This window comes from Sycon ciliatum, chromosome 3, assembly GCF_964019385.1.
Source record: "Sycon ciliatum chromosome 3, ocSycCili1.1, whole genome shotgun sequence".
NCBI classification, from domain to species: domain Eukaryota; kingdom Metazoa; phylum Porifera; class Calcarea; order Leucosolenida; family Sycettidae; genus Sycon; species Sycon ciliatum.
This window is the reverse complement of record NC_088645.1, coordinates 45,399,142-45,422,142: the sequence shown is the minus strand read 5'-3', so window position 1 is coordinate 45,422,142 and position 23,001 is coordinate 45,399,142. Positions and strand designations below refer to the sequence as shown.

General features: G+C 49.9%; 2 protein-coding genes across 2 annotated transcripts in view; both read right to left on the bottom strand.

The window, feature by feature from the left end:
* Positions 1 to 1,351: 1,351 nt before the first annotated feature.
* On the bottom strand, positions 1,352 to 2,683 carry LOC135812319 (mediator of RNA polymerase II transcription subunit 21-like). Its single transcript, XM_065325695.1, has one exon. The coding sequence runs from the start codon at positions 2,529 to 2,531 to the stop codon at positions 2,133 to 2,135; it is 399 nt and encodes a 132-aa protein (XP_065181767.1). The 5' UTR covers positions 2,532 to 2,683; the 3' UTR covers positions 1,352 to 2,132.
* A 2,471-nt stretch (positions 2,684 to 5,154) lies between these two features.
* LOC135813147 (uncharacterized) overlaps positions 5,155 to 23,001 on the bottom strand; it is a 43,175-nt gene continuing 25,328 nt past the window's right edge. The window contains exons 15-18 of the mRNA XM_065326363.1: positions 21,369 to 21,509; positions 17,779 to 18,273; positions 14,938 to 15,081; positions 5,155 to 7,878 (exon numbers count right to left, since the gene is read on the bottom strand). Coding sequence (XP_065182435.1) covers positions 5,258 to 7,878; positions 14,938 to 15,081; positions 17,779 to 18,273; positions 21,369 to 21,509 — 3,401 coding nt within the window. The 3' untranslated portion in view covers positions 5,155 to 5,257. The remainder of the gene's footprint in view (positions 7,879 to 14,937; positions 15,082 to 17,778; positions 18,274 to 21,368; positions 21,510 to 23,001) is intronic.

Sequence of the window (23,001 nt, the reverse complement as noted above, 5' to 3'; positions counted from 1 at the left end):
CGTGCATAGAAAAACGGCCGTTAAAGATAGGTGGTCGCTAACACCAGAGGTCGCTTCCAGCAGGTTTTACTTTATCTGATATACACACTATGTAATATGATGTGAATGAACTACTACCCATCTTCTCCTGTTGGTTGATAGCATGTAAAGAAGGTGGAGACCACCGTGTTGGGAAACAGTGACCTTACTACAACCATCCACGGTTGGTGCAACCCTGGTCTTTACAACCATCTGCACCGTATGAGTGTTAGACTCGGGTCTGACACTGCTTGTTCTAAGGGTGGTCTTAGTTTTCTTCTTGTTCTACCGTCAGTCATGTATTCGTTGTTCGGTCCTGGATGTATTCTTGATACTCAGTCCTCATACAATTTGTAGCTTCTGATCTGAATTGTTCTTCTTACTTCTCTTTTTATACTCATTTTCCAACTCCTGGCCCCATGACGTCACTCTCTCAGCTCATCATCAGACAACAGTTACTGTCAGTGTCACCTCCATGTCACTGTCGTTTGCACGTGACACTGCTGCTCTGGCAATCTCTGACAGCTCCCTGGATCAGCTTGTTACAAACTAAGAAAGTGTTGCAGGCTGGCATCAACACAAGCGTCTTAGGTATACAGGCGTACAAGCCACATAAAAGCAACATTCCACTCATTCATCTCGAGAACGCTATGGTGTACTGCAGGCCAATTCGACATCTAGACAACGACACGAAATTAAGAAAGATTGCAACCACGACCAAACAAACATCTACCAAGGATGAATAATAGAAGGGAGGAGATTGACGAGAAACATCAAGAGACTATCCGATGGAGATTGGGGGAGAGAGAGATAGAGAAGGAGAGAGAGAGAGAGAGAGAGAGAGAGAGAGAGAGAGAGAGAGAGCAAGCGCGTCTGTGCGTATTTTGACGCGAGCAAGTGGCAACGGTCACGCCTCCAGCTACTAACGTTAGTGTAACGAAATCAGAAGCCACAACACATTGTCTTCAGTAAGTAAGGACAACAGCACAGTCATAGCACAGTCATGTATTTGTACACATCTCAACTCTTACACTGCAGCTCATGGTAAACTGACATAACTTACACTATAACATGGTGTATGTATATTGTACACTTGTCATAGCAAGGCTGTCTGTATACTGCACTCTCGTCATAGCAAGGCAGTGCTTAGCAGGCGTGGTAGCCGTGCATATCGTATGCGTACACAGCAAGGCAGGCCATGAGCAAGGCAGGCCATTAGCAAGGCAGGCCATTAGCAACAGACCATACGGCACGTATACGGACGTGCACAGATACGGAATAGCCGAGGATGGGCCGGCAACATGGACGATGAGATGATGTCAGCAAGGTGAACTGATGATAGTGAACTCACTCATGACGTCATGATCTCATACTCCCATAGCAGTGATTCATCAACACGACAACAGTCCACTCCAGGCAGTCACGACCAGCACACACACGAATGCGTAGTGAACCATGCAGCACGGTACACGGGTACACTGAATGCTCGACGTCTGTGTCTGTTTTGTGCTGGTTTTGGTACTGCACATCTGCACTGCATCGCGTGCAAGTGTGCACCACAGCACGTGGCGACATGTGTAGCTACATCGTAACTTGTGGTGGACGTACTGTGCGCATCTATTACTTTACTATCCAATGCAGCATAGGTCTACCAGGCAGCACTGTACAGATACACTATCCAATACAGCATAGATCTACTGGGCAGCACGGTACAGATAGCATAGATCTACTGGGCAGCACGGTACAGATAGCATAGATCTACTAGTACTGGGCAGCACGGTACAGATAGCATAGATCTACTAGTACTGGGCAGCACGGTACAGATAGCATAGATCTACTGGGCAGCACGGTACAGATAGCATAGATCTACAAGTACTGGGCAGCACGGTACAGATAGCATAGATCTACTAGTACTGGGCAGCACGGTACAGATAGCATAGATCTACTCGTAGCCAGTACCAGGAGAGAGAGACAGTACAGCACAGATCTGATATCGTTAGGAGTCTGGCTGTTTGTCTTTTGTCAGTACATAGAAAGTACACAGAACACTGGGAAAGTGCGAAATAATTTGGGACCCTAAACTAGATGAATACCCAGATCCAGTGCTGATATCGTTAGGAGTCTGGCTGTTTGTCTTTTGTCAACTTGGACAATTCAAATTGATGATCAACTAGATCGGTCAACGCAGTTTTCACCTCATCGCCGAGCACTTCACCAGCCTGCACCAGGTCTCGCAGCTGCTGCGCTGCAGCTGTGTTCTGCGTTTCCAAACTTTCCAGCGTCTCACTCTGGATCTCCACCGTGCTCTGAGCACTGGGCAATGCCTGGATCAGGAAATCCACGTCACGCGCCGTCTGCGAGATTAGCTTGGAGAACATCTCTGCAACCTCTTTGCGCTTGGCTTCCGCCTCGGGCCCGACCTCTGCCTGGGTGCTCAGCACGCCCACACTGTTGCAGAAGTGTTCCGCCAGAACATTGACCGAGTCCTGTAGCTGCGTTATGCGATCGGCCATTGCAGCTCACGTCCAGGGCCGGGAGCCGTATGGTCACCGGTCACATGTACTACTCAACAAGAACAGCTTGCAAACAGAACTGATCCAAATGCAAGGAATAGTCTTCTCTTTGCTGTTAGGGTTTTCGTAGAATGGCAATCACCAGATCTCAGAGTGATTCGATTATGAATAAAATTTTATGTTCTTCCTGACATTCAAAACTTTTATTTCTTTTTCAAAAAATTCGGCTGCATCGTCTCATGAGCTCATGGGTTGCGTCATTTTGACGTCATGAAATGAAACATAGGCACATGTGACACAGCCACATAGGCTATGCCAGCCGGATTTTGCTAGCATCCAGGACCAGATTCCAGACTCATTCACATCATGTGTGTGTTGCAGAGAGTCCTAAAATACGGTCTCTGAGTCTTAGGATCCCCTGGCCTGGTGTATTGTCTTTCAATGCTATTTTGCCCTGACCATGTGACTTCACAATCATCAGTCAGTCACAACAAAAAGTCATGATAAGTCACACACCCAGACACCTCCGCGCGGATCCGGTACCGTGTACAACTGGTCAAGCCAGGGCACCGTGAATCCGGGCGTGATAGGAGGGGGGGGGGGGGGGGGGGGGGTGCCACCATCACCATGATCACCTGAGGCCAAAGTTTTAGACGGTGCAAGCAGGGAGTACGGTCCGGCGGATTCTGGCCGCAGAAAAATTGGCAGAATTCGGTACTTTTTCTGGTGAGTTTCACTGATCCATGTTTGGTATGTGGATAAAGAAATGGAGCAGGATTCGAGGAATTGCCCGCCATAAGGTTTGTATGGTTCTGCCAATTTCACTGCTTTTCGAGCAGAATCCGCCGGTCCCTAGCAGGGAGTAGTAGTAGTAGTACGGCTGAGCGGTGTTTGGTTCCATCCGGCCAGGGCTGAGCCATGTTTGGTTCCAACCAGCCAGGCCAGGGTGGTGAGCAGCACAATCGTACAGGTATAATAAGGTATGCGGCAATCAAGCCGTGACGCTCAGGATTTCGTGATGGCTGAATCGTGCCCGAGCCTTCAGCCCAATGGCCGTAGGCCAAAGGGCTGCAGGCAAGGGCAAGATTCAGCCATCACTGATGACCTCCTGAGCGTGCTTGATTTTGATTTCTTACAGCACGAAGCAACATGTATTAGGGAAGGTCAACGGTCGGGTTATTCCCGAAATGATGTCAAACGGTCCTGATCATGCATGCCTGCGACGGGAAGACCGCCTATTGGCCATAGCACTGGCAACGATCACGTGTCATGTAAGAATATGGTATTGTACTACCCCCTGGTCCCACTTCCACTAAAACATTTCAACGCCTGCTACTGTACCAGCCCGCCATCTGTGAGTCACATGCGGCCGGCCATGTTGGTTCTGCTATGCACATGCCAATGATGAATAATTGATGATCACTTTCTGCACAAATTTAGTCACGTGACAACATACATGCATGTGAAAGCAGCTCATGGTAAAGTTGCACGCTGCTCGGGGTTAAAACTTGGTATTAGCCCAGCATTCAGACTCTCAGTCATTGCCGGCACACAACATTACACCATCGTTGAATTCCAATAATTTATCAATACCAGTATGTCAGAAATGTATTTTGGCATTCCGCCCATCAGTACCATGCCCTACAACGCACGATACACGATACACAAAACACGTCCAAATACCACAATCATAAAACACGTACAAATACAGAAATACTACAATAATAATTCAAACATGCGCACAAACACTTCAGCACTTTCAATACACATTACAAAAAGAATACAACTTGATGTCCATAGTGCTGTGCTCCGCAGCTATATGTAAATGCTGGCATTGGCACTTGAACTGAATGAGCCACCCGACAATAATAATATGCATACTAGTACATCAGCCCCGGCAGAACTGGCGCAAATAATACAATGTGTGTGTGCGTGCACGTACGCGTGCGTACATGCGCATGTGTGTGTGTGTGTGTGTCGACATGTACATGTACGTCTATGCAAACTGAAAATGAGGAGAACGATGGCGCGCCATAACTGCGTGGCTTAATGCTCAGCTCTGCAATAGGAAGAGTCTGATTCACGGTCAGCGAGAGGAACGATCAGGTAAAGCAGAGGTTGAAAGACGAACAAGCAGATGATTATGTAGACGAGAGAGAGAGAGGGAGAGAGAGAGAGAGAGAGAGAGAGAGAGAGAGAGAGAGAGAGAGATAGAGAGACAGAGAGAGAGAGAGAGAGAGGAAAAAGAACAAGAAAGGGAGAGAGAAAGCTAGGGATAATGTCGAAGTCCGGACAGATTTGGAACTGGAGCTACATGTACGCTGAACATGGCTCGTTACGTACACGAATAGAAAGAAGCGAAGACGAGACAGTCGGGCAGACAGCTAGAGAGAAGGATAGGCACAACTTAGAGATATGATTGTTGCCAGTATGTGCCGGGGTGTTTTCATTCAAATACATAGTGATAAAGAGAGTGACAGGGATACAGGGTGTGATTGGGTGGGGGTTGGGGGGCGGGGCATGGGGGGGGGGAGAGAGCAGGGGGGGGGGGGGGGGCAGCACAATGGCAACGATTCTTGAGGGCTAGTGCAGATTGCTGGGAATCGGAAACCATGGTCTATAGGTAGATGTAGAGCAGTTGTTTGGATTTGATGGTTCCGTAGACCGTGGTGATCAGAAACACTCAGTTCACTCAAAGAGGTGAGAAAGAGGTGAGTTACTTTGGCTCATTTCCTCTTTGGCAGTGCAGCATACGGGTTTCCAGACTGTTGGCTGTTGTTCGCGCAGCGCTCAGTATCTGCTCGTGCCGACGGCTGCTTGGTTTTACGTACCGACATATTAGGTGCCGAGTAGACGTCCTGTGAATCCATTTGAGCATGTTGCTGCTCTCCATCGTACTGGCTATTGCTTACCAGCGCCTGTGGTGTTGAGTAGACATCTTGAGCATCCATTGGAACGCGTTGCTGTTCCACATAGTCTGGTACATTGCCGAGCAGAGCCTGCGGTGTAGAGTAGAGCTCCTGCAAGGCCTTGCTGCTACTCATCTGCTTCTTCTTCTTCTTTGTATTGACATTAATCATGCTGCTGGACGTCATCAGCTCCTTCTGCTGATGCTTCCGGCTGGTGGCAAGAGGCGATGCGTACATATTATCCCCTCCCGCCTGCTCGGCCTTGGGATTGTTGCGGGTGGGCAACGAGGGGGAGTCCCCTGGCCGCAAGGGGGATTCCCCCTTCCTCGGAGCTGAGGCGCCAAGGGTGGAGTAGAGATCCTGTGATGTTTCCACGACAGTCTTGTTGTTCTTGATGCTGTCCGTGCTACGTGGGACAATCCCGGCACCCGTCTGCCTCCTTGCAACAGGTGATGAATACATGTCTGCTGAGGGATGGTCAAGTCCTGGCGTGTGCCTGCCCGACGTAGCTGAAGCCACGTGAGGATTGGGAGTGGACGACGTGTGAAGCGTTGAGTATAGATCTTCTGAGATTTCATCGCTAATCTGTTTCATGTTGTCTAGCGCTAAGCTACTACTCGGCTTCAGCCCTTCTTTCTGATTCCCTCCTGCAGCAAGTGACGAGTACATGTTCTCAGAGGGATGGTCAAGATCTGGATTGTTTCGACCCGACGTCCCTGAAGCCACTTGAGGTTCGGGAGTGGACGATGTGTGAAGCGTTGAGTACAGATCCTCTGAGATTTCATCGCTAATCTGTTTCATGTTGTCTAGCGCCATGCTCGTACTCGGCTTCAGCTCTTCCTTCTGATTCCGCTGATCCAGAGGAGATGCATATACCTCATTTGCTGCCTGGTCAAACTGGGAACTGCTTTGGCCCGACAGTGGTAGAGATGCTTCAGGATTAGCAGCTGTCTGATTAGGCGTTGAGTACAAATCCTGCAAGACGTCGTCAGCAATACGGGTCGTACTATTACTACTTGATATCAAACCGTTGTTCCGATTCCTGTTGTCTAGAGGTGCCGCATACACGCCGTCAATGGTCTCATCGCTCATCAGACAGCTTTGTTTGGCGGGCGGCGTCTGCAACATAGCGTACATAGTCTCGCCAGGTTTTGGACTACTCCGGCCTGACGGAGTGCGCGGCAAGGCGTACGTATCCTGCACGTCGCTGTCGAACATCGGACGACTGGCTCCGCCGCCACCGCTGCTACTGCTCCCGTCGCCATGGTTACCTGTGATGCACTGCAAGAGACTTGGAGCCTGCGAGGACTGGGCGCCAGCCAGCGCTTCGGGCGTTCTCGCCTGCTTCACGACGGAGACAGGATTACTCTTTCTGCTGCTAAGCTTCTTCACGGACTGGTATTGATCGTGAGAAGCATCCGACGCTAGTCTCGCCGCCCTTGGTGAATCTAACTCAGCTTGCAGTTTGTGGTCATTTGTACCTGTGCCAGTTTTGCCATTCAAGCTGGGACTATCCAGCTTTCTGTCACTGGTTTGTGCAGACTGTGGATTCACATGGCTTGACTTGTGCTGTTCAGCTGCACCTGCCGCAGGATGTGCAGTCAAATGTGGCCCACTGCCGTTGGTAGCCATTAGCTTGGGGGCAATGTGGCTCTGTGAAGCAGGGCCAGCAGCTGGCACCAGCGCAGGCAGCTGTGCGTAATCTGCGCCGTTGAATGCTGTTTGTGCGGTGGCTTGGTCGTACAGGTCCTCATCCGCTGCCCCGCCGAGGGTGCTTGGCGCCGTGCTGTTGGGCTGTGCGGCTGGCGAGGTGTTGAGGTGGTCGTACACGTCTACACCTTTGCTGCCATGGAGCATGTCCTCTGCTGGTCCTCTTAAGCGCGCCAAGTCCTGGTAGGTGGTGTGCGTCGAGTGGTCCGAGTCGACGGTGTTGATCGGTGCATAACTAGCACATGTACTGTCGTCCGGGGACGTCCCCAATGTGAGCATGGCCTCCTCGTAGCTTTTCGCAAGCGACAGTGCCTGCGGCATGTTTACTTCGTATCCTTCATCTTGTGCCTGTAGGTATGTGCCCGTGGATGATTGTGCATGCAGCATTGACGACATGCTCGCCTGGTTGGTCAGCTTGTTGTGATCGCGGTGCGCGAGGCGCAGCAATTGCGTCGCCTTGTGCTGCTCGGTCACGTCATCTAAGGCATTGTACCGTGCACTGTCTGGGTGGTGCGGGTTCTCACCGTGGCTACTACTACCACCACCACCACCACCGCCACCACCACCACCACCACCTCCAGCACAACCCTCGTTGGTGTTGAGCAGCTCGTACGTGCTACCCTTCGTCAGGCTGATGATGCTGGGCCGTGACTTCCTACTGGCGGCCTTACCCTCGGCCTCGTCGGATACGGTGTCTGCGTTTGTGTCAGTCAGACGTATGTTACTGGCTGCATGACAACAATAACAACAACACAGGAGAGCAGGGAAGGAAAGGCACATGTTAAATCAGGCAGTGGCAAGACGAAAGAGAGACGTCGACGACAACAACAACACTCTTCATTAGCATCGTTACTATTTTAGCTAGTGCAGAAGCGATTACCTTTTTTTCCTTAGTGCCTTAGCTGATACCATAACGATCGGCTTATCGGCTAAACGATTATGATACTAACTACATGTACATTCCGTGAATTTCCAAAAAATTACGAGTCCAACATCCCCAACGACGAAAAGCGGGCGCATAGATCCGATGATCCCGCAACAAGTCCGTCAGCTGTGCGGACTGACCAGACGAATACAGACAAGACAGAGGCAACTCACTGGTTGCAACCCAAGAGCTGATGGTGCCCTTCGCCTGTGACTTCGCTGACTCCGACGATGAAGTCAGAGAAGCCGGCCAGGGGTGCAGATCGGCGGATTTCGACGGATGAGCTGCTTTGAGGCGCACCAACAAGTAACTAGTTGCATTTCCTGTCTATGCTCAAAATAGGCTCAGACGCCAGGCCTAGCTCGTCGTCGAGCAAACTGGTTCGGGAACCGTCGACAGAACGGAAAACATGAAACTGAAGACCATTTTACTGTCTTTAGCTCAAGACTACCCGCACGTGGAGGGAACTCCAGCCCCTGCAGCTTGTGTAGCCACATACTGAGCCTGCCCGTCCTGCATGCTGTATGTAAGAAAAGTAGTCAGCTGAAAAGACGGCGACGTAACGGTGATCGCGTCGATGTTTCTCAGATCGCGCTTGTACTTAAAGGGGAAGTTAAGGCAAAAATCAAAATTTCACCAGTTGTAGTCTTCGGGGTGCTAGTCGAATGGTCTTGGGCCGAGAAAGCTGAGACGCTTCCTTCCTACTTGAATCCCAATCGAACTCGCGCACTTCCACCGAAACTGGGTGACTGGTCCTGCTAGATGGGGATTTGTATGCAAAATGTCACTAAAAGTGCCATTTCGTTCTTATAAAAGCACGGATGACCGCGATTGGCCAATATGTTGTACATGTTGTCCTGAAGACTGAACTGCTGTTACATACTAGAGAGACCGAATATAAGGTAAATAGGTGCGAGGTACATATTGTGACATAACTAACACCAGGGTACTAAAGGTGACACCTACATAGTATCTACTACCACATTACTCCAATGCTTTAGTAAAAAGCTAGCAACCGAATGAAATGGGCAACGCAATATATTAATAAAACAACCGAGTAAATCAATTTCGAATGATCATATATCTTGCTGAATCGAATGATTAACCCAACACTTTAGCAACAAGAAGTTGAAAAGAATGATCAACCCAAACACTCTAGCAACGAGAGGATATTACTGCTGTCTATTCTTGCTCATAACTTTGATAGAATGAATGCTGCTATTGTCACTACTCCGGCTACTAAGGATGCCATGCTATTATAGTAAAATTGTTTCAATCGTATCCCAGCCGCTCCACAGGCATGCTCACTCTGCTAGAACGTCGAGGCAGCTGTGGCTGGTTGTTGTCGGCTCGGGCTTCTTCTTCCGTTGTGCCTGCAGCATCTTTGTCAGACCCAGGGCTACGGCTCCGCTCGGTGGTCGCCTCAGTTGCTGATGGTGGGATAGTCTCCCTGACTTGCCGGCGGTTTCTTATGGCCGTGCGCACACCGTCTTCCACCACCACTTGACGGCCTTCCTGTCGTACGACACACCATTCCTTGGCCGGTTGACTATATCCGTCTTGCAGTACCACTTTACTGCCTGGCTCGAGAGCAGGGAGCTCCCGCACGCCTCTCTTCTGATCGTGTTGATGGGCCATTCGCATTTTTTGGTCAATTTGCTTCTCCCGGTTGATGATTTGACCGTTAGCTAGATTCGGCAATCGTCCTCGAAGGGCCCGTCCAAAGAATGCTTCTCCTGGTGATGTCCCAATCATCCGATTCACGGATGTACGAATGCCGAATAGCGCTTGCTGGAGTCGCTGTCTCAGAGGTGTGATGAAGGCATCCCACTCAAGCGCCTGCGCACGACGCCATGGAATCTCTCCACCATTCCGTTGGAGCATGGATACCGCGGGCTCGACTTGATATGCTTGACTCCTGCTTTCCGGAGAAAAGTTTCTGTTTCGTCCGACACCAGCTGTGGCCCATTGTCGCTAACTAGCTCCACCGGTAGACCATGTCTTGCGAATACTTCCGACAATGCTTGTATTATGACTCTCGACGTGGTGCTGGATAGCAAGAGCAACTCGGGATATCGGGATCCGTAGTCGATGACCGACAAGAAGTGATGATCCTCGATCTTCACGAGGTCCACCGCCACCCGATACCAGACTGGTAGGATTTCTGACGGTTGGAGGGGTTGTGGAGGATTCCGCTGCCTCTTCCAGCATGTCGAGCATGTCCTAGCGAATTCTGAGGCATCTTTGCTCATGGACGGCCACCATACACTTTGCCGCAACGTGTCCAGAAACGTGTCGAGTCCTGGATGGCCTTCGTGTGCGATATGGAGGACTTGGTCATACAAGGTACCGGGTATGACGATGCGATTGTTATGCATGACGATGTCATCAACCACTGACAACGAGTCCCTAATTCGAAAGTATACCTCGTCGCTGCCGTCGCATGTATTCCACTTGCCTTGTAACACTCTGTTCCTGACTCGACTTAGCTGACCATCAGTGTCTGTGGCTAGCCAGACATCTTCGCAAGAGATTGGAGCTTCCCCCAGGATTAAGGCAACATACTCCTTCATTGACCTGGCCTCTGCCGGACTGGCTTCAACTGCTTGGGAGGGGGCTCTCGATAGCGCGTCAGTACAAATCATTGACGTTCCTGGCGTATAGGTCAACTGAAAGTCGTATGGGAGGATTGCCAGCAGCCATCGCTGCACTCGGGCTGGCACCTGATCGAATTCCTTCTTTACGATTGCCACCAGAGGCTTGTGGTCAGTGAATACGATCACTTGTCGCCCCAGTACGAATTGGCGGAATTTTACCAAGCCGAAAACCACAGCCAGCATCTCTCTCTCGAGCTGCGAATACCGTGTCTCGGGATCCTTGAGAGCTCTGCTAGCGCATGACACGGGTTGAAAGCGGCCATGATTGTCCTTCTGCCACAGTATAGCTCCCAGGCCACATGGAGATGCATCCACACTAATGGCCGTCTCCCTGGTTGGCGTGACGTCGAAGAACGACAGACGTAACAATCTAGACGCGGCCTCCTCTTTGAGTGTGTTGAACTCCATCCAGAGCGAGTTGTCTGCGACGAATGGCTCGCGTTTTGCCAATGTCCTGACCGGTGCCGTTGCGTCCGCTAATCCAGGGATGAATTTTCCGAGGTATGTTAGCATACCAAGGAATCGCCGTACATCCGACTGAGATTCTGGCAGAGGCATGTCTAGGATTGCCTTCACTTTGTCTGGATCAGGATTGACGCCCTGGGCGTTCAGTATGCTGCCAAGGTATCTAACCTCACTTTGCTTCCACTGACATTTGTCGTTGTTCAATTTCAGCTGTGCCGCTTGTAGTCGCTCTAGGACTCGCTGCAGTCGTTCATCGTGTTGCTTGATGCTGTCTCCGGTGACCAGTACATTGTCTACGTACACGAAGACTCCTGGGATACCAGCGAGCAGGTCAGACATGACCCTTTGGAAGATTTCCGGGGCGCATGAGATGCCGAAGGGTAACCGCTTGAATCGGAACAAACCTTCCTCCGTCGTGAAAGTTGTGTACGGCTGTGAGCTGGATGACAGCGGGATTTGGTGGAATCCAGACTCTGCGTCCAAGACCGAGAAAATTGTTGCACCGTGGATTTGGGCTGTTATTTCCTCAGCGGTAGGCATGGCTCTCTTCTCCCGAATGATGTTTTGGTTCAACTTCCTGTAATCTATACACAAGCGAAGCTTGCCGTTAGATTTGCGGCTAGGAACTATCGGTGAGATCCATGGAGTCGCCTCTTTCACTGGTTTGATAATTCCAGCCTCCAACATTCGACTTAGTTCTGCCTTGACCTCCTCGCGGATGCTGAAAGCATGTCGTCGGCAGGCAGACGCCGCAGGCACGGCGTTTGGGTCCACGGCGATGTCTACCGGCCGCATAGTCACTGTGTTGATGTCGGCAATGTCTACCGGCGGCATAGTCACTGTGTTGATGTCTGGCTCATCAACGGTGACAGTGACCAATTGTAACTGCTGAATGACGTCCTGTCCGAAGAGGGGACATTTCCCGGGTGCGACCACAAAGCACCGACAAGCTATCGATCTGCCATTTGCTTCAAACGTTGCGGTCGCCGTACCTAGTGTGTGGACTTCCTGGCCACCGTATCCACGGAGTCGTCTGTCCGGTAATTCCTCTGGCTGGACGACCGTGCAGGGCATTATTGTCCGTGTGGCACCCGTGTCTAACAGACCGTGTACTATCTTACCATCAACCCGCACATCGACCCAATAGCGGGGATCATGAGCTGCGCGTAGCGTTGCCGCAGGCTCCATGGTATAAGCCTCTTCGAATTCGTCTTCGACCACCAATGTATCTTCCTCTATTTTATTGCTGAGTCTGTCTTTCCGGAGGCAGACCTGAGGAAAGTGGCCCACTATCCCACAGTGCCGGCATCTAGTCCGGCCTGCCGGGCAAAAGGATCTTCCCGGGGTATGTTCTCTCCCACAATACTTGCACGCTCCTTTCCACCTTTTATGTCGAGGAGGTTGTGCCGAGGCTCCTGCCACTTTCCTGGACTCCTCTCCTGACATGACTCTGTTTACCATTGGTGTCGATGATGATGATAGCGGCTGCGGAGTCGGCGCTACTGGCTGCTCGTACAGTAGCGAGTCCAGTATAGATGCTTCCATTCCTACTGCCTTTGCCGATGCCGCAGTTAGCGTCAGATCTGCGGTCGCTAGGAGTTCTCGTCTTATAGCTGATGACTGCAGTCCTTCAATGAATTGGTCTCTGATGACTCCATTCACGATTGTGTCCACATCGGTGCTGTCGAAGCTGCATTGTTGTGCCATAGCCCGAAGGGCTGACAAATAGGCTGTCGATTCCGCCAATATTCAGCAGCAGTTTCCTCTTCTGCGCGGCTGCGTCGATCTTCTGTAGGTCAAGGTAGGCTTCGAAGTCTTCCAACCACAAGGCGAATTCCTCAGCTTGGTTCGTGTCCTCAGAGACTTGAAAGGAACTTGGGGCTCTGCCGAGAGAACTTGCCATCTTGAGTCCTGCTTGTTCACTGCGCCAATGTTGTCCTGAAGACTGAACTGCTGTTACATACTAGAGAGACCGAATATAAGGTAAATAGGTGCGAGGTACATATTGTGACATAACTAACACCAGGGTACTAAAGGTGACACCTACATAGTATCTACTACCACACTCACTGTAGTCTTTTGGACGCTGAGTCGACTGGTTTTGGTCCGAAAAGGCTGCGATGCAGCGTTCGGCCCTTATTCCCAATCGAACATGCTTGAACAAGCGGTCACGTGCTCCTGCGTACACCAGTCACCTGGTCACCGTGCCTGCAGGGTACAACTTACTAGCCTGTTTGACCTTTTTTGGGTGCAGTCCTGTCACTCGAGTTGAACCTTGGTGTGAAAGTTGTCGCCGCTGGTGTGGTGACCAGGTGATTTGGGCACCCAGGAGCACGTGACCGCTTGTCCAACCACATTCGATTGGGAATAAGGGCCGAACGCTGCATCGCAGCCTTTTCGGACCAAAACCAGTCGGCTCAGCGTCCAAAAGACTACAACATATGGGCCAATCGCGGTCATCCGTGCTTTTATAAGAACGAAATGGCGCTTTTAGTGACATTTTGCATACAAATCCCCATCTAGTAGGGCGCAGTCACCCAGTTTCGGTGGAAGTGCGCGAGTTCGATTGGGATTCAAGTAAGAAGGGAGCGTCTCAGCTTTCTCGGACCAAGACCATTCGACTCAGCACCCCGAAGACTACAACTGGTGAAATTTTTAATTTTTGCCTTAACTTCCCGTTTAAGATGTTGCAAGACTTAGTGTACAGTCATGTACACATTCGTGTCGTACTCGCAACATTTTCGATGCATGCGCGTTTTGTGCGACCCCAAGAGGGGGGAAATCCCGTACCGAGCGTAAGTACCATTCTACTCGTTTAGGCGATACAATGGAAATAACCGTTTGATGATCTATTTCTTATCGTGTAAGTTACCAGTACTGTAAAACGGAAAAGTCTAACGTTTTAACTAGGGGTCAAAGGGGTGTTCCGGGTACCTGGGTACCCGCCCGTTAATCTCTGGTACCGTTAGTAAAAGGGTACCCGTTTGGATTTCGATGATTCAGTCAGTACGGAACAACACCGCTGGGATCGCGCATTCCCGGCGGGAGTCAATTATTTACAACTCCACCCTTGATGTCTGCATTGTTGTTGCATTTTCGCACCTAGTAGGTCTGCCTCTGCAACTATCAGACACAAATCAATCCGCGAATCACAATGTGATATCAAAATGCATCCGGAGACCAGATACAAATGTAAATTAAAATCATTATTTATGTAAAAATGCGCAAAAATTAAACATGGCTGCTAAAGGGTACCCGTTAACCCGCCCGGTAAGAAAATTACCCGTTCGTTAGTTAAAGGTACACCCGTTTGACCCCTAGTTTTAACGACTAATTATTTTTTCGTTATTTGAAAAACGCATTATCGCTAGATGTCTGAGTAAAGATGCGCATACAGATGGGTGGTGAGGTAGCCATCGTTAAGCTTTCTGCAAGTAATCATGCCAAAATTACAAAAAGCGTTAAACTTTTTGGTCTTTAGACTTTCCAGTTTTACAGTAATCGATATAATCGTTTCAGCACTAATTTTAGCACACAGCTAGAATTTGCTATCCCTTTATGATCTTTATCCGATCCCCGGACCTGCATTTCTTCTTCTATTATTGGTTACAGGCCATGGTGAGAATAGAAGATTTCAGGCAACAACGCTGAGTGCAGTTGCCATACCTACCAATCAGCAACGCTGAGTGCCGTTGCCATGCTTACCAATCAACAACGCTGAGTGCAGTTGCCATGCTTACCTGTACAGCTGTTGGGTTTTCTGCGTGATTTTTTACGCTTGATAAGGATGACGGCAGCCAGCATGACTAGTAGAACGAGACCCCCTGCACTAGCAATTGCCGTTATCATCAGTGAGCCTGATGCTGCACCTGAGCTGCCGGGCCCTAACAACATCACACAGACACACAAGCAAAGAGCCGTGATTTCGTCCCAAAGGTATACAAGAGGAGGCAAACAAGATGCTGTTACTCAGAGCTTCATGCGCCAGTGACCGTCAGACAGGACCAGACAGCACCCTCCCCCCCCCCCCCACACACAAATATAGACCACTTTATTGTACAAGCCTGATGCTGTGAACTTCTCATCTTCAATGACATCATACAGGCCGATGTGACATCATACAGGCCGATGTGACATCATACATGCCGATGTGACATCATACAGGCCAATGTGACATCATACAGGCCGATGTGACATCATACAGGCCGATGTGACATCATACAGGCCGATGTGACATCATACAGGCCAATGTGACATCATACAGGCCGGTGTGACATCATACAGGCCAATGTGACATCATACAGGCCAATGTGACATCATACAGGCCGATGTGACATCATACAGGCCGGTGTGACATCATACAGGCCAATGTGACATCATACAGGCCAATGTGACATCATACAGGCCGATGTGACATCATACAGGCCGGTGTGACATCATACAGGCCAATGTGACATCATACAGGCCGGTGTGACATCATACAGGCCGATGTGACATCATACAGGCCGGTGTGACATCATACAGGCCGATGTGACATCATACAGGCCAATGTGACATCATACAGGCCGGTGTGACATCATACAGGCCGATGTGACATCATACAGGCCGGTGTGACATCATACAGGCCGGTGTGACATCATACAGGCCGGTGTGACATCATACAGGCCGATGTGACATCATACAGGCCGGTGTGACATCATACAGGCCGGTGTGACATCATACAGGCCGATGTGACATCATACAGGCCGATGTGACATCATACAGGCCGGTGTGACATCATACAGGCCGATGTGACATCATACAGGCCGGTGTGACATCATACAGGCCGATGTGACATCATACAGGCCGATGTGACATCATACAGGCCAATGTGACATCATACAGGCCGATGTGACATCATACAGGCCGGTGTGACATCATACAGGCCGATGTGACATCATACAGGCCGATGTGACATCATACAGGCCGATGTGACATCATACAGGCCAATGTGACATCATACAGGCCGATGTGACATCATACAGGCCGATGTGACATCATACAGGCCGATGTGACATCATACAGGCCGATGTGACATCATACAGGCCGATGTGACATCATACAGGCCAATGTGACATCATACAGGCCGATGTGACATCATACAGGCCGGTGTGACATCATACAGGCCGATGTGACATCATACAGGCCGGTGTGACATCATACAGGCCGATGTGACATCATACAGGCCGATGTGACATCATACAGGCCGGTGTGACATCATACAGGCCCATGTGACATCATACAGGCCGATGTGACATCATACAGGCCGATGTGACATCATACAGGCCAATGTGACATCATACAGGCCGATGTGACATCATACAGGCCGGTGTGACATCATACAGGCCGATGTGACATCATACAGGCCGGTGTGACATCATACAGGCCGATGTGACATCATACAGGCCGATGTGACATCATACAGGCCGGTGTGACATCATACAGGCCGATGTGACATCATACAGGCCGATGTGACATCATACAGGCCGATGTGACATCATACAGGCCGATGTGACATCATACAGGCCGGTGTGACATCATACAGGCCGATGTGACATCATACAGGCCGGTGTGACATCATACAGGCCGATGTGACATCATACAGGCCGATGTGACATCATACAGGCCGGTGTGACATCATACAGGCCGATGTGACATCATACAGGCCGATGTGACATCATACAGGCCGATGTGACATCATACAGGCCAATGTGACATCATACAGGCCGATGTGACATCATACAGGCCGGTGTGACATCATACAGGCCGATGTGACATCATACAGGCCGGTGTGACATCATACAGGCCGATGTGACATCATACAGGCCGATGTGACATCATACAGGCCGGTGTGACATCATACAGGCCGATGTGACATCATACAGGCCGATGTGACATCATACAGGCCGATGTGACATCATACAGGCCGATGTGACATCATACAGGCCGATGTGACATCATACAGGCCGGTGTGACATCATACAGGCCGATGTGACATCATACAGGCCGATGTGACATCATACAGGCCGATGTGACATCATACAGGCCGGTGTGACATCATACAGGCCGGTGTGACATCATACAGGCCGATGTGACATCATACAGGCCGATGTGACATCATACAGGCCGATGTGACATCATACAGGCCGGTGTGACATCATACAGGCCGATGTGACATCATACAGGCCGATGTGACATCATACAGGCCGGTGTGACATCATACAGGCCGATGTGACATCATACAGGCCGATGTGACATCATACAGGCCGATGTGACATCATACAGGCCGATGTGACATCATACAGGCCGGTGTGACATCATACAGGCCGATGTGACATCATACAGGCCGATGTGACATCATACAGGCCGATGTGACATCATACAGGCCGGTGTGACATCATACAGGCCGGTGTGACATCATACAGGCCGATGTGACATCATACAGGCCGATGTGACATCATACAGGCCGATGTGACATCATACAGGCCGGTGTGATTATTTTTTAAACTACTGCTACCCTAGTCACTTCTTTTAAAAGTCACCATGGCCACTGCTGCTGTCACCATGGCCACTGCCACTGCCGCTGTCACCATGGTCACTGCCACTGCCACTGTCACCATGGCCACTGCCACTGCTGCTGTCACCATGGCCACTGCCACTGCCGCTGTCACCATGGCCACTGCCACTGCCGCTGTCACCATGGTCACTGCCACTGCCACTGCTGCTGTCACCATGGCCACTGCCACTGCCGCTGTCACCATGGCCACTGCCACTGCCACTGTCACCATGGCCACTGCCACTGCTGCTGTCACCATGGCCACTGCCACTGCCGCTGTCACCATGGTCACTGCCACTGCCACTGTCACCATGGCCACTGCCACTGCCACTGCCGCTGTCACCATGGTCACTGCCACTGCCGCTGTCACCATGGTCACTGCCACTGCCGCTGTCACCATGGTCACTGCCACTGCCACTTCCGCTGTCACCATGGTCACTGCCACCATACGGTCTTGCACTGCAATTCCGATAGTTAGTATCTACCGGAGAGGATGTACCGCAATGTGCTGACAGTGCTCAACACCTCGGAGGCAGAGCGTAATACACAGAACAAGAAAAGTCATCAACTAATATTACTTGCTAGGTAGTCGCTACTCTGTGTTTTCTGCTTTCGCAATCATCAGGCTCTGTTGCCTGATGACGCCACGCAAAGTGGTCATTAGCTACCCCAGCCATGTATTGCTTGGAATAAAATAAATAAATAAATTACGAAAGCAGAAAACTGAGAGCAGCAAAAACTAGCCACTTGCTTGCCCCTGTTGTTCGGTGCAGTTCGTATCTCTAACTGTTGGCCTTTGTGGCTTCCCGACGGAGTGTACTACCGACCATCGCAAATTGCAGTGCAAGATCATCATGGTGATGGTCAGGGTTATTTATTTTCAAATCTCCACCGATCGTCTCTCTAAGCGATGATTAATTGCCTGCAATGTAGCCAAAAATGGAATCCGAGCAGACACCGTGGCTTCTGCATACTAGTGAAGAAAGCTTGAAGCGCACATGGTATGGTAGCGCATGTGGTAGGCAATGGAGAAGTCTGCCCTTCTCGACTCAATTCGGCTTGCAGTACAGAACCTCAGTCTATGTCATCATCATTCACTGCATTGCCCACTCCATGTCTTCCACCTACGAAGGACCTATTACAGATCAAACCTTTGTCAACTGCATCCATTTTCAATGCATTAATTCGCCTCCCCTTAACTGAAGTATTAGCCCAATCCCTGACTGAACTCTTCAACCGTTGCATTTTAAGCAGTACGCAGACTCTTGAGTGGAAATCAGCGGCAGTCATTCCCCTCTACAAGGGTTGGGGAGATGCCTCTGACCCACTGAGTTACCGACCCATTTCCCGCCTTGATGGAGTCGGTAAACTCATTGAGTCAATCATAAGCCGTTAGTTCTACTCGTTTGTAGAGGTCAATAGCTTACTATCTCCGAGCCAGTTTGGCTTCGGCGCCACTGCTGAACTGTTGATCAGATCCTATGCCTCGCTACCAGAGTTGCCAAAGCATTTGATGCCAAAGCGCTGTGTGATGGGGTGTTTCTCGACCTGTCGAAGGCATTCGATCGGACCAGTCATGCAGTCATTTTACATGTCCTTTCTGGCTGGTGCAGCACGTCTGCCCGTGACTTGGTCCAGGACTGTATATCTGGTCATATCCTGCATGTTTGTGTCGGCGACACAGTTTCAATACCTTCTCCCTTATCTGCCGGAGTTCCCCAGGGTTGACATCTTGGTCCGCTTTCATTCAACACGAGCATAGATTCCCTCGTCAGTGTACCCTGTACTGGTAGAATGACTCTATTTTGCTGACGATTCCAATCTTTTCTGCTGCTCCGTGCCTGGCACGTCCAGAGCGATACACACTGCAGCCCTCCAATCTGATCTGGATGGCTGTCTGTCCTGGTCTGAGAGCATCTCAGCTGAATTTAACCCCAGTAAATGTTACCATAATTATGGTCTTTCCCCTATCCCAGCTACTTCTGGGACCATTTCCATGAATGGTGTTAAGATCAATTGTGTCCCAAACCACCGTCATCTCGGTGTCCTATTATCATCCACTTTGAATTTTTCTGACCATATTGTTGCTTTTACGAATAAATTTTGTTCTCGTGTCTTTCTCCTTTCGGGATATGTCTCAGTTCCTCCCACCTTCCACTATCAGTGTTCTAAGTGTTATGTCCGACCCCTCCTGGAGTATGCCGTGCCAACTTGGATGTATTCGTTGAATGGCAGTCTTCCCTCCATACTTGGTAAGCTTCAAGCCACGGCTGCTAGGTCATACTTGTCCTGCGCTCGTCGTTGGCCAGATCGCCTGACTTCTAAGGAGGACCTCAATTCTCTTGTTTCATGGGAATCTCTGGCATGGTGTCGTCCGAGTTTAGTTCCTTCTATTTTTCATTGTTTAATTGGTTTGGAGAGACTCCCATGACAGGTATCCATATCACCAGGAAAATATGGATAATCACTGTGACTGGAGATAAGGATAAGAAACTGACGTGGTGTGAAATAAGACAAAGGTGTGAGAAGAAGGAGTGTGCAAGTGTACAGAGCGCCAAGAGGGGGTGTCACACAGGGGTGTCGGGCACAGAGCGCCAAGAGGGTGTCACACAGGGGTGTCACACAGGGGTGTCACACAGGGGTGTCACACAGGGGTGTCACACAGGGGTGTCACACAGGGGTGTCACACAGGGGTGTCACACAGGGGTGTCACACAGGGGTGTCACACAGGGGTGACACACAGGGGTGTCACACAGGGGCGTCACACAGGGGTGTCACACAGGGGTGTCACACAGGGGTGTCACACAGGGGTGTCACACAGGGGTGACACACAGGGGTGTCACACAGGGGTGTCACACAGGGGTGTCACACAGGGGTGTCACACAGGGGTGTCACACAGGGGTGTCACACAGGCAGGGGCGTCGGGCACACTACGGTCACTATGGTATTGACCGTACCACTACTTTCCCCAGTTACCCCCTGAATCAATAGAATGCCCTGATTTGGGCAGTCTAGATTTCAAAATTTCTGCAGAGCTCCCTCTCCCCTTCCCACTAGACTATACCTCAGAAGGCTGACATTACCACCCTTAAACACCTTCCAACGCCCCTGGTGCGTGTGCTATATTAGGCGAGAGTGATAAAGGCAAGATCTGTATCCGCCTGGTGATGATGACGTACGCATTAGCATGCATGCTATAAGCTTCTCTAGTGCAGAAGAAGACCTCTGGTTGGTGGAGCATGCCGGCAGGCCCCACCAGCATCATCTCACCCCATGCTAGCCCATAATTATGCCTGCCGGTGAGTTGTGTAAATTGTAAAAAAAGAGTTCAAATGTGAACTCGGACGGTGAGCCAATTGAAGTATGGTAAAAGGTTGTTGGTTTGCGCATTGGAGAAGTGTCGGAGCTAGGTGTCAGGTAGTCCAATGTCTCAGTACTCCTTGTCAGTTTCGTGCCATTTTGTCGCACTCACTGACAGTATCTGATCTGGTTACGTTGGTGGACAGTCAGTCATAATTCGTAACATTTTGTCCTTCTCCTTTTTTACCAACAGATTTTGCTTTTCACGCTACTTACGTCGACACAATTGTCCATCTCCCGTAAACCCAGTATTACACGCACACGCGTAAGAGCCGCCATTCGGTGTCGCCACACAGGAAGCGTTTTCACCGCAAGTGTGAACTCCGTCAGCACATCCCTGTGTCTGCGTGGTGATGACTATGCAGCGTGTGAGTGAAGAACACATGCAGAGAAAGACGAACAGCATTACAAGCACAATGAGAATGTGCCGCCACAGGTAGATGTCAAGTAAAGCATGAATAACAGGAGACCTAGCGAGACACTATTCGTGAGCTTTTGCCAAGACCTAAAATGACAGATGATTTGTGTCCTTTCTCTCTTTAAAAAGATCTTTAAAAAAGGTAACGTGTAATGTGTTGAAGTTTTCCGCATGAGAACTAACAGACATGTACATACTCAGGTTGCATTCTTACATGAACAGACAAATGATCCTACATGAACTGACAAACGATCACAGACTCATTCCTACATGAACTGACAAACGATCACAGACTCATCCTTACATGAACTGACAAACGATCACAGACTCATTCTTACATGAACTGACAAACGATCACAGACTCATCCTTACATGACCTGACAAACGATCACAGACTCATCCTTACATGACCTGACAAACGATCACAGACTCATCCTTACATGAACTGACAAACGATCACAGACTCATTCCTACATGAACTGACAAACGATCACAGACTCATTCCTACATGAACTGACAAACGACCACAGACTCATCCTTACATGAACTGACAAACGATCACAGACTCATTCTTACATGAACTGACAAACGATCACAGACTCATCCTTACATGACCTGACAAACGATCACAGACTCATCCTTACATGAACTGACAAACGATCACAGACTCATTCCTACATGAACTGACAAACGATCACAGACTCATTCCTACATGAACTGACAAACGATCACAGACTCATTCCTACATGAACTGACAAACGATCACAGACTCATTCCTACATGAACTGACAAACGATCACAGACTCATTCCTACATGAACTGACAAACGATCACAGACTCATTCCTACATGAACTGACAAACGATCACAGACTCATCAGTGCAAGTGCAGGTACAGGTAGGTTCTTGGTTAGGTAAAACAACAACAGTTCCTGCAATCAATCCCAGCATGCGCCGCAATGCAGGAGTAATCATTGGCCTATACTACACACTGTGGAGCTGTGTAGTAGTAATATAACAACTCGCATACACAAGAACAGATCACGGTGTCAGGCATGCTGCATGCTTAGGGGTTGTCGCAAAAGTTTTCTGTCGTCCCTGAAACGAACATCGTTCATTTCGTACTCGGACCCCCTCCCCTCCCTCTGAAACGAACACAGCTTGCTATGCTGGACGACGAAAATCGCATGCATGTACATGTCATATGTACAGTGTCGGTCGACTTGCGATTTTGGCTCGCACCCCCTCCCCCCCTCCCCCCCCAAATGACTCATGTTTGTTTCAGGGACGACAAAAAACTTTTGCGACGACCCCTTAAGCTGTGTAGTAGAAATATAACAACTCGCCTACACAAGAACAGATCACGGTGCTAGGCATGCTGCATGCTTAAGCTGTGTAGTAGAAATATAACAACTCGCATACACAAGAACAGA

Bases quoted from the DNA above. Each gene is read 5' to 3' on its own strand.
- LOC135812319 (XM_065325695.1), bottom strand. From the start codon at position 2,531: ATGGCCGATCGCATAACGCAGCTACAGGACTCGGTCAATGTTCTGGCG.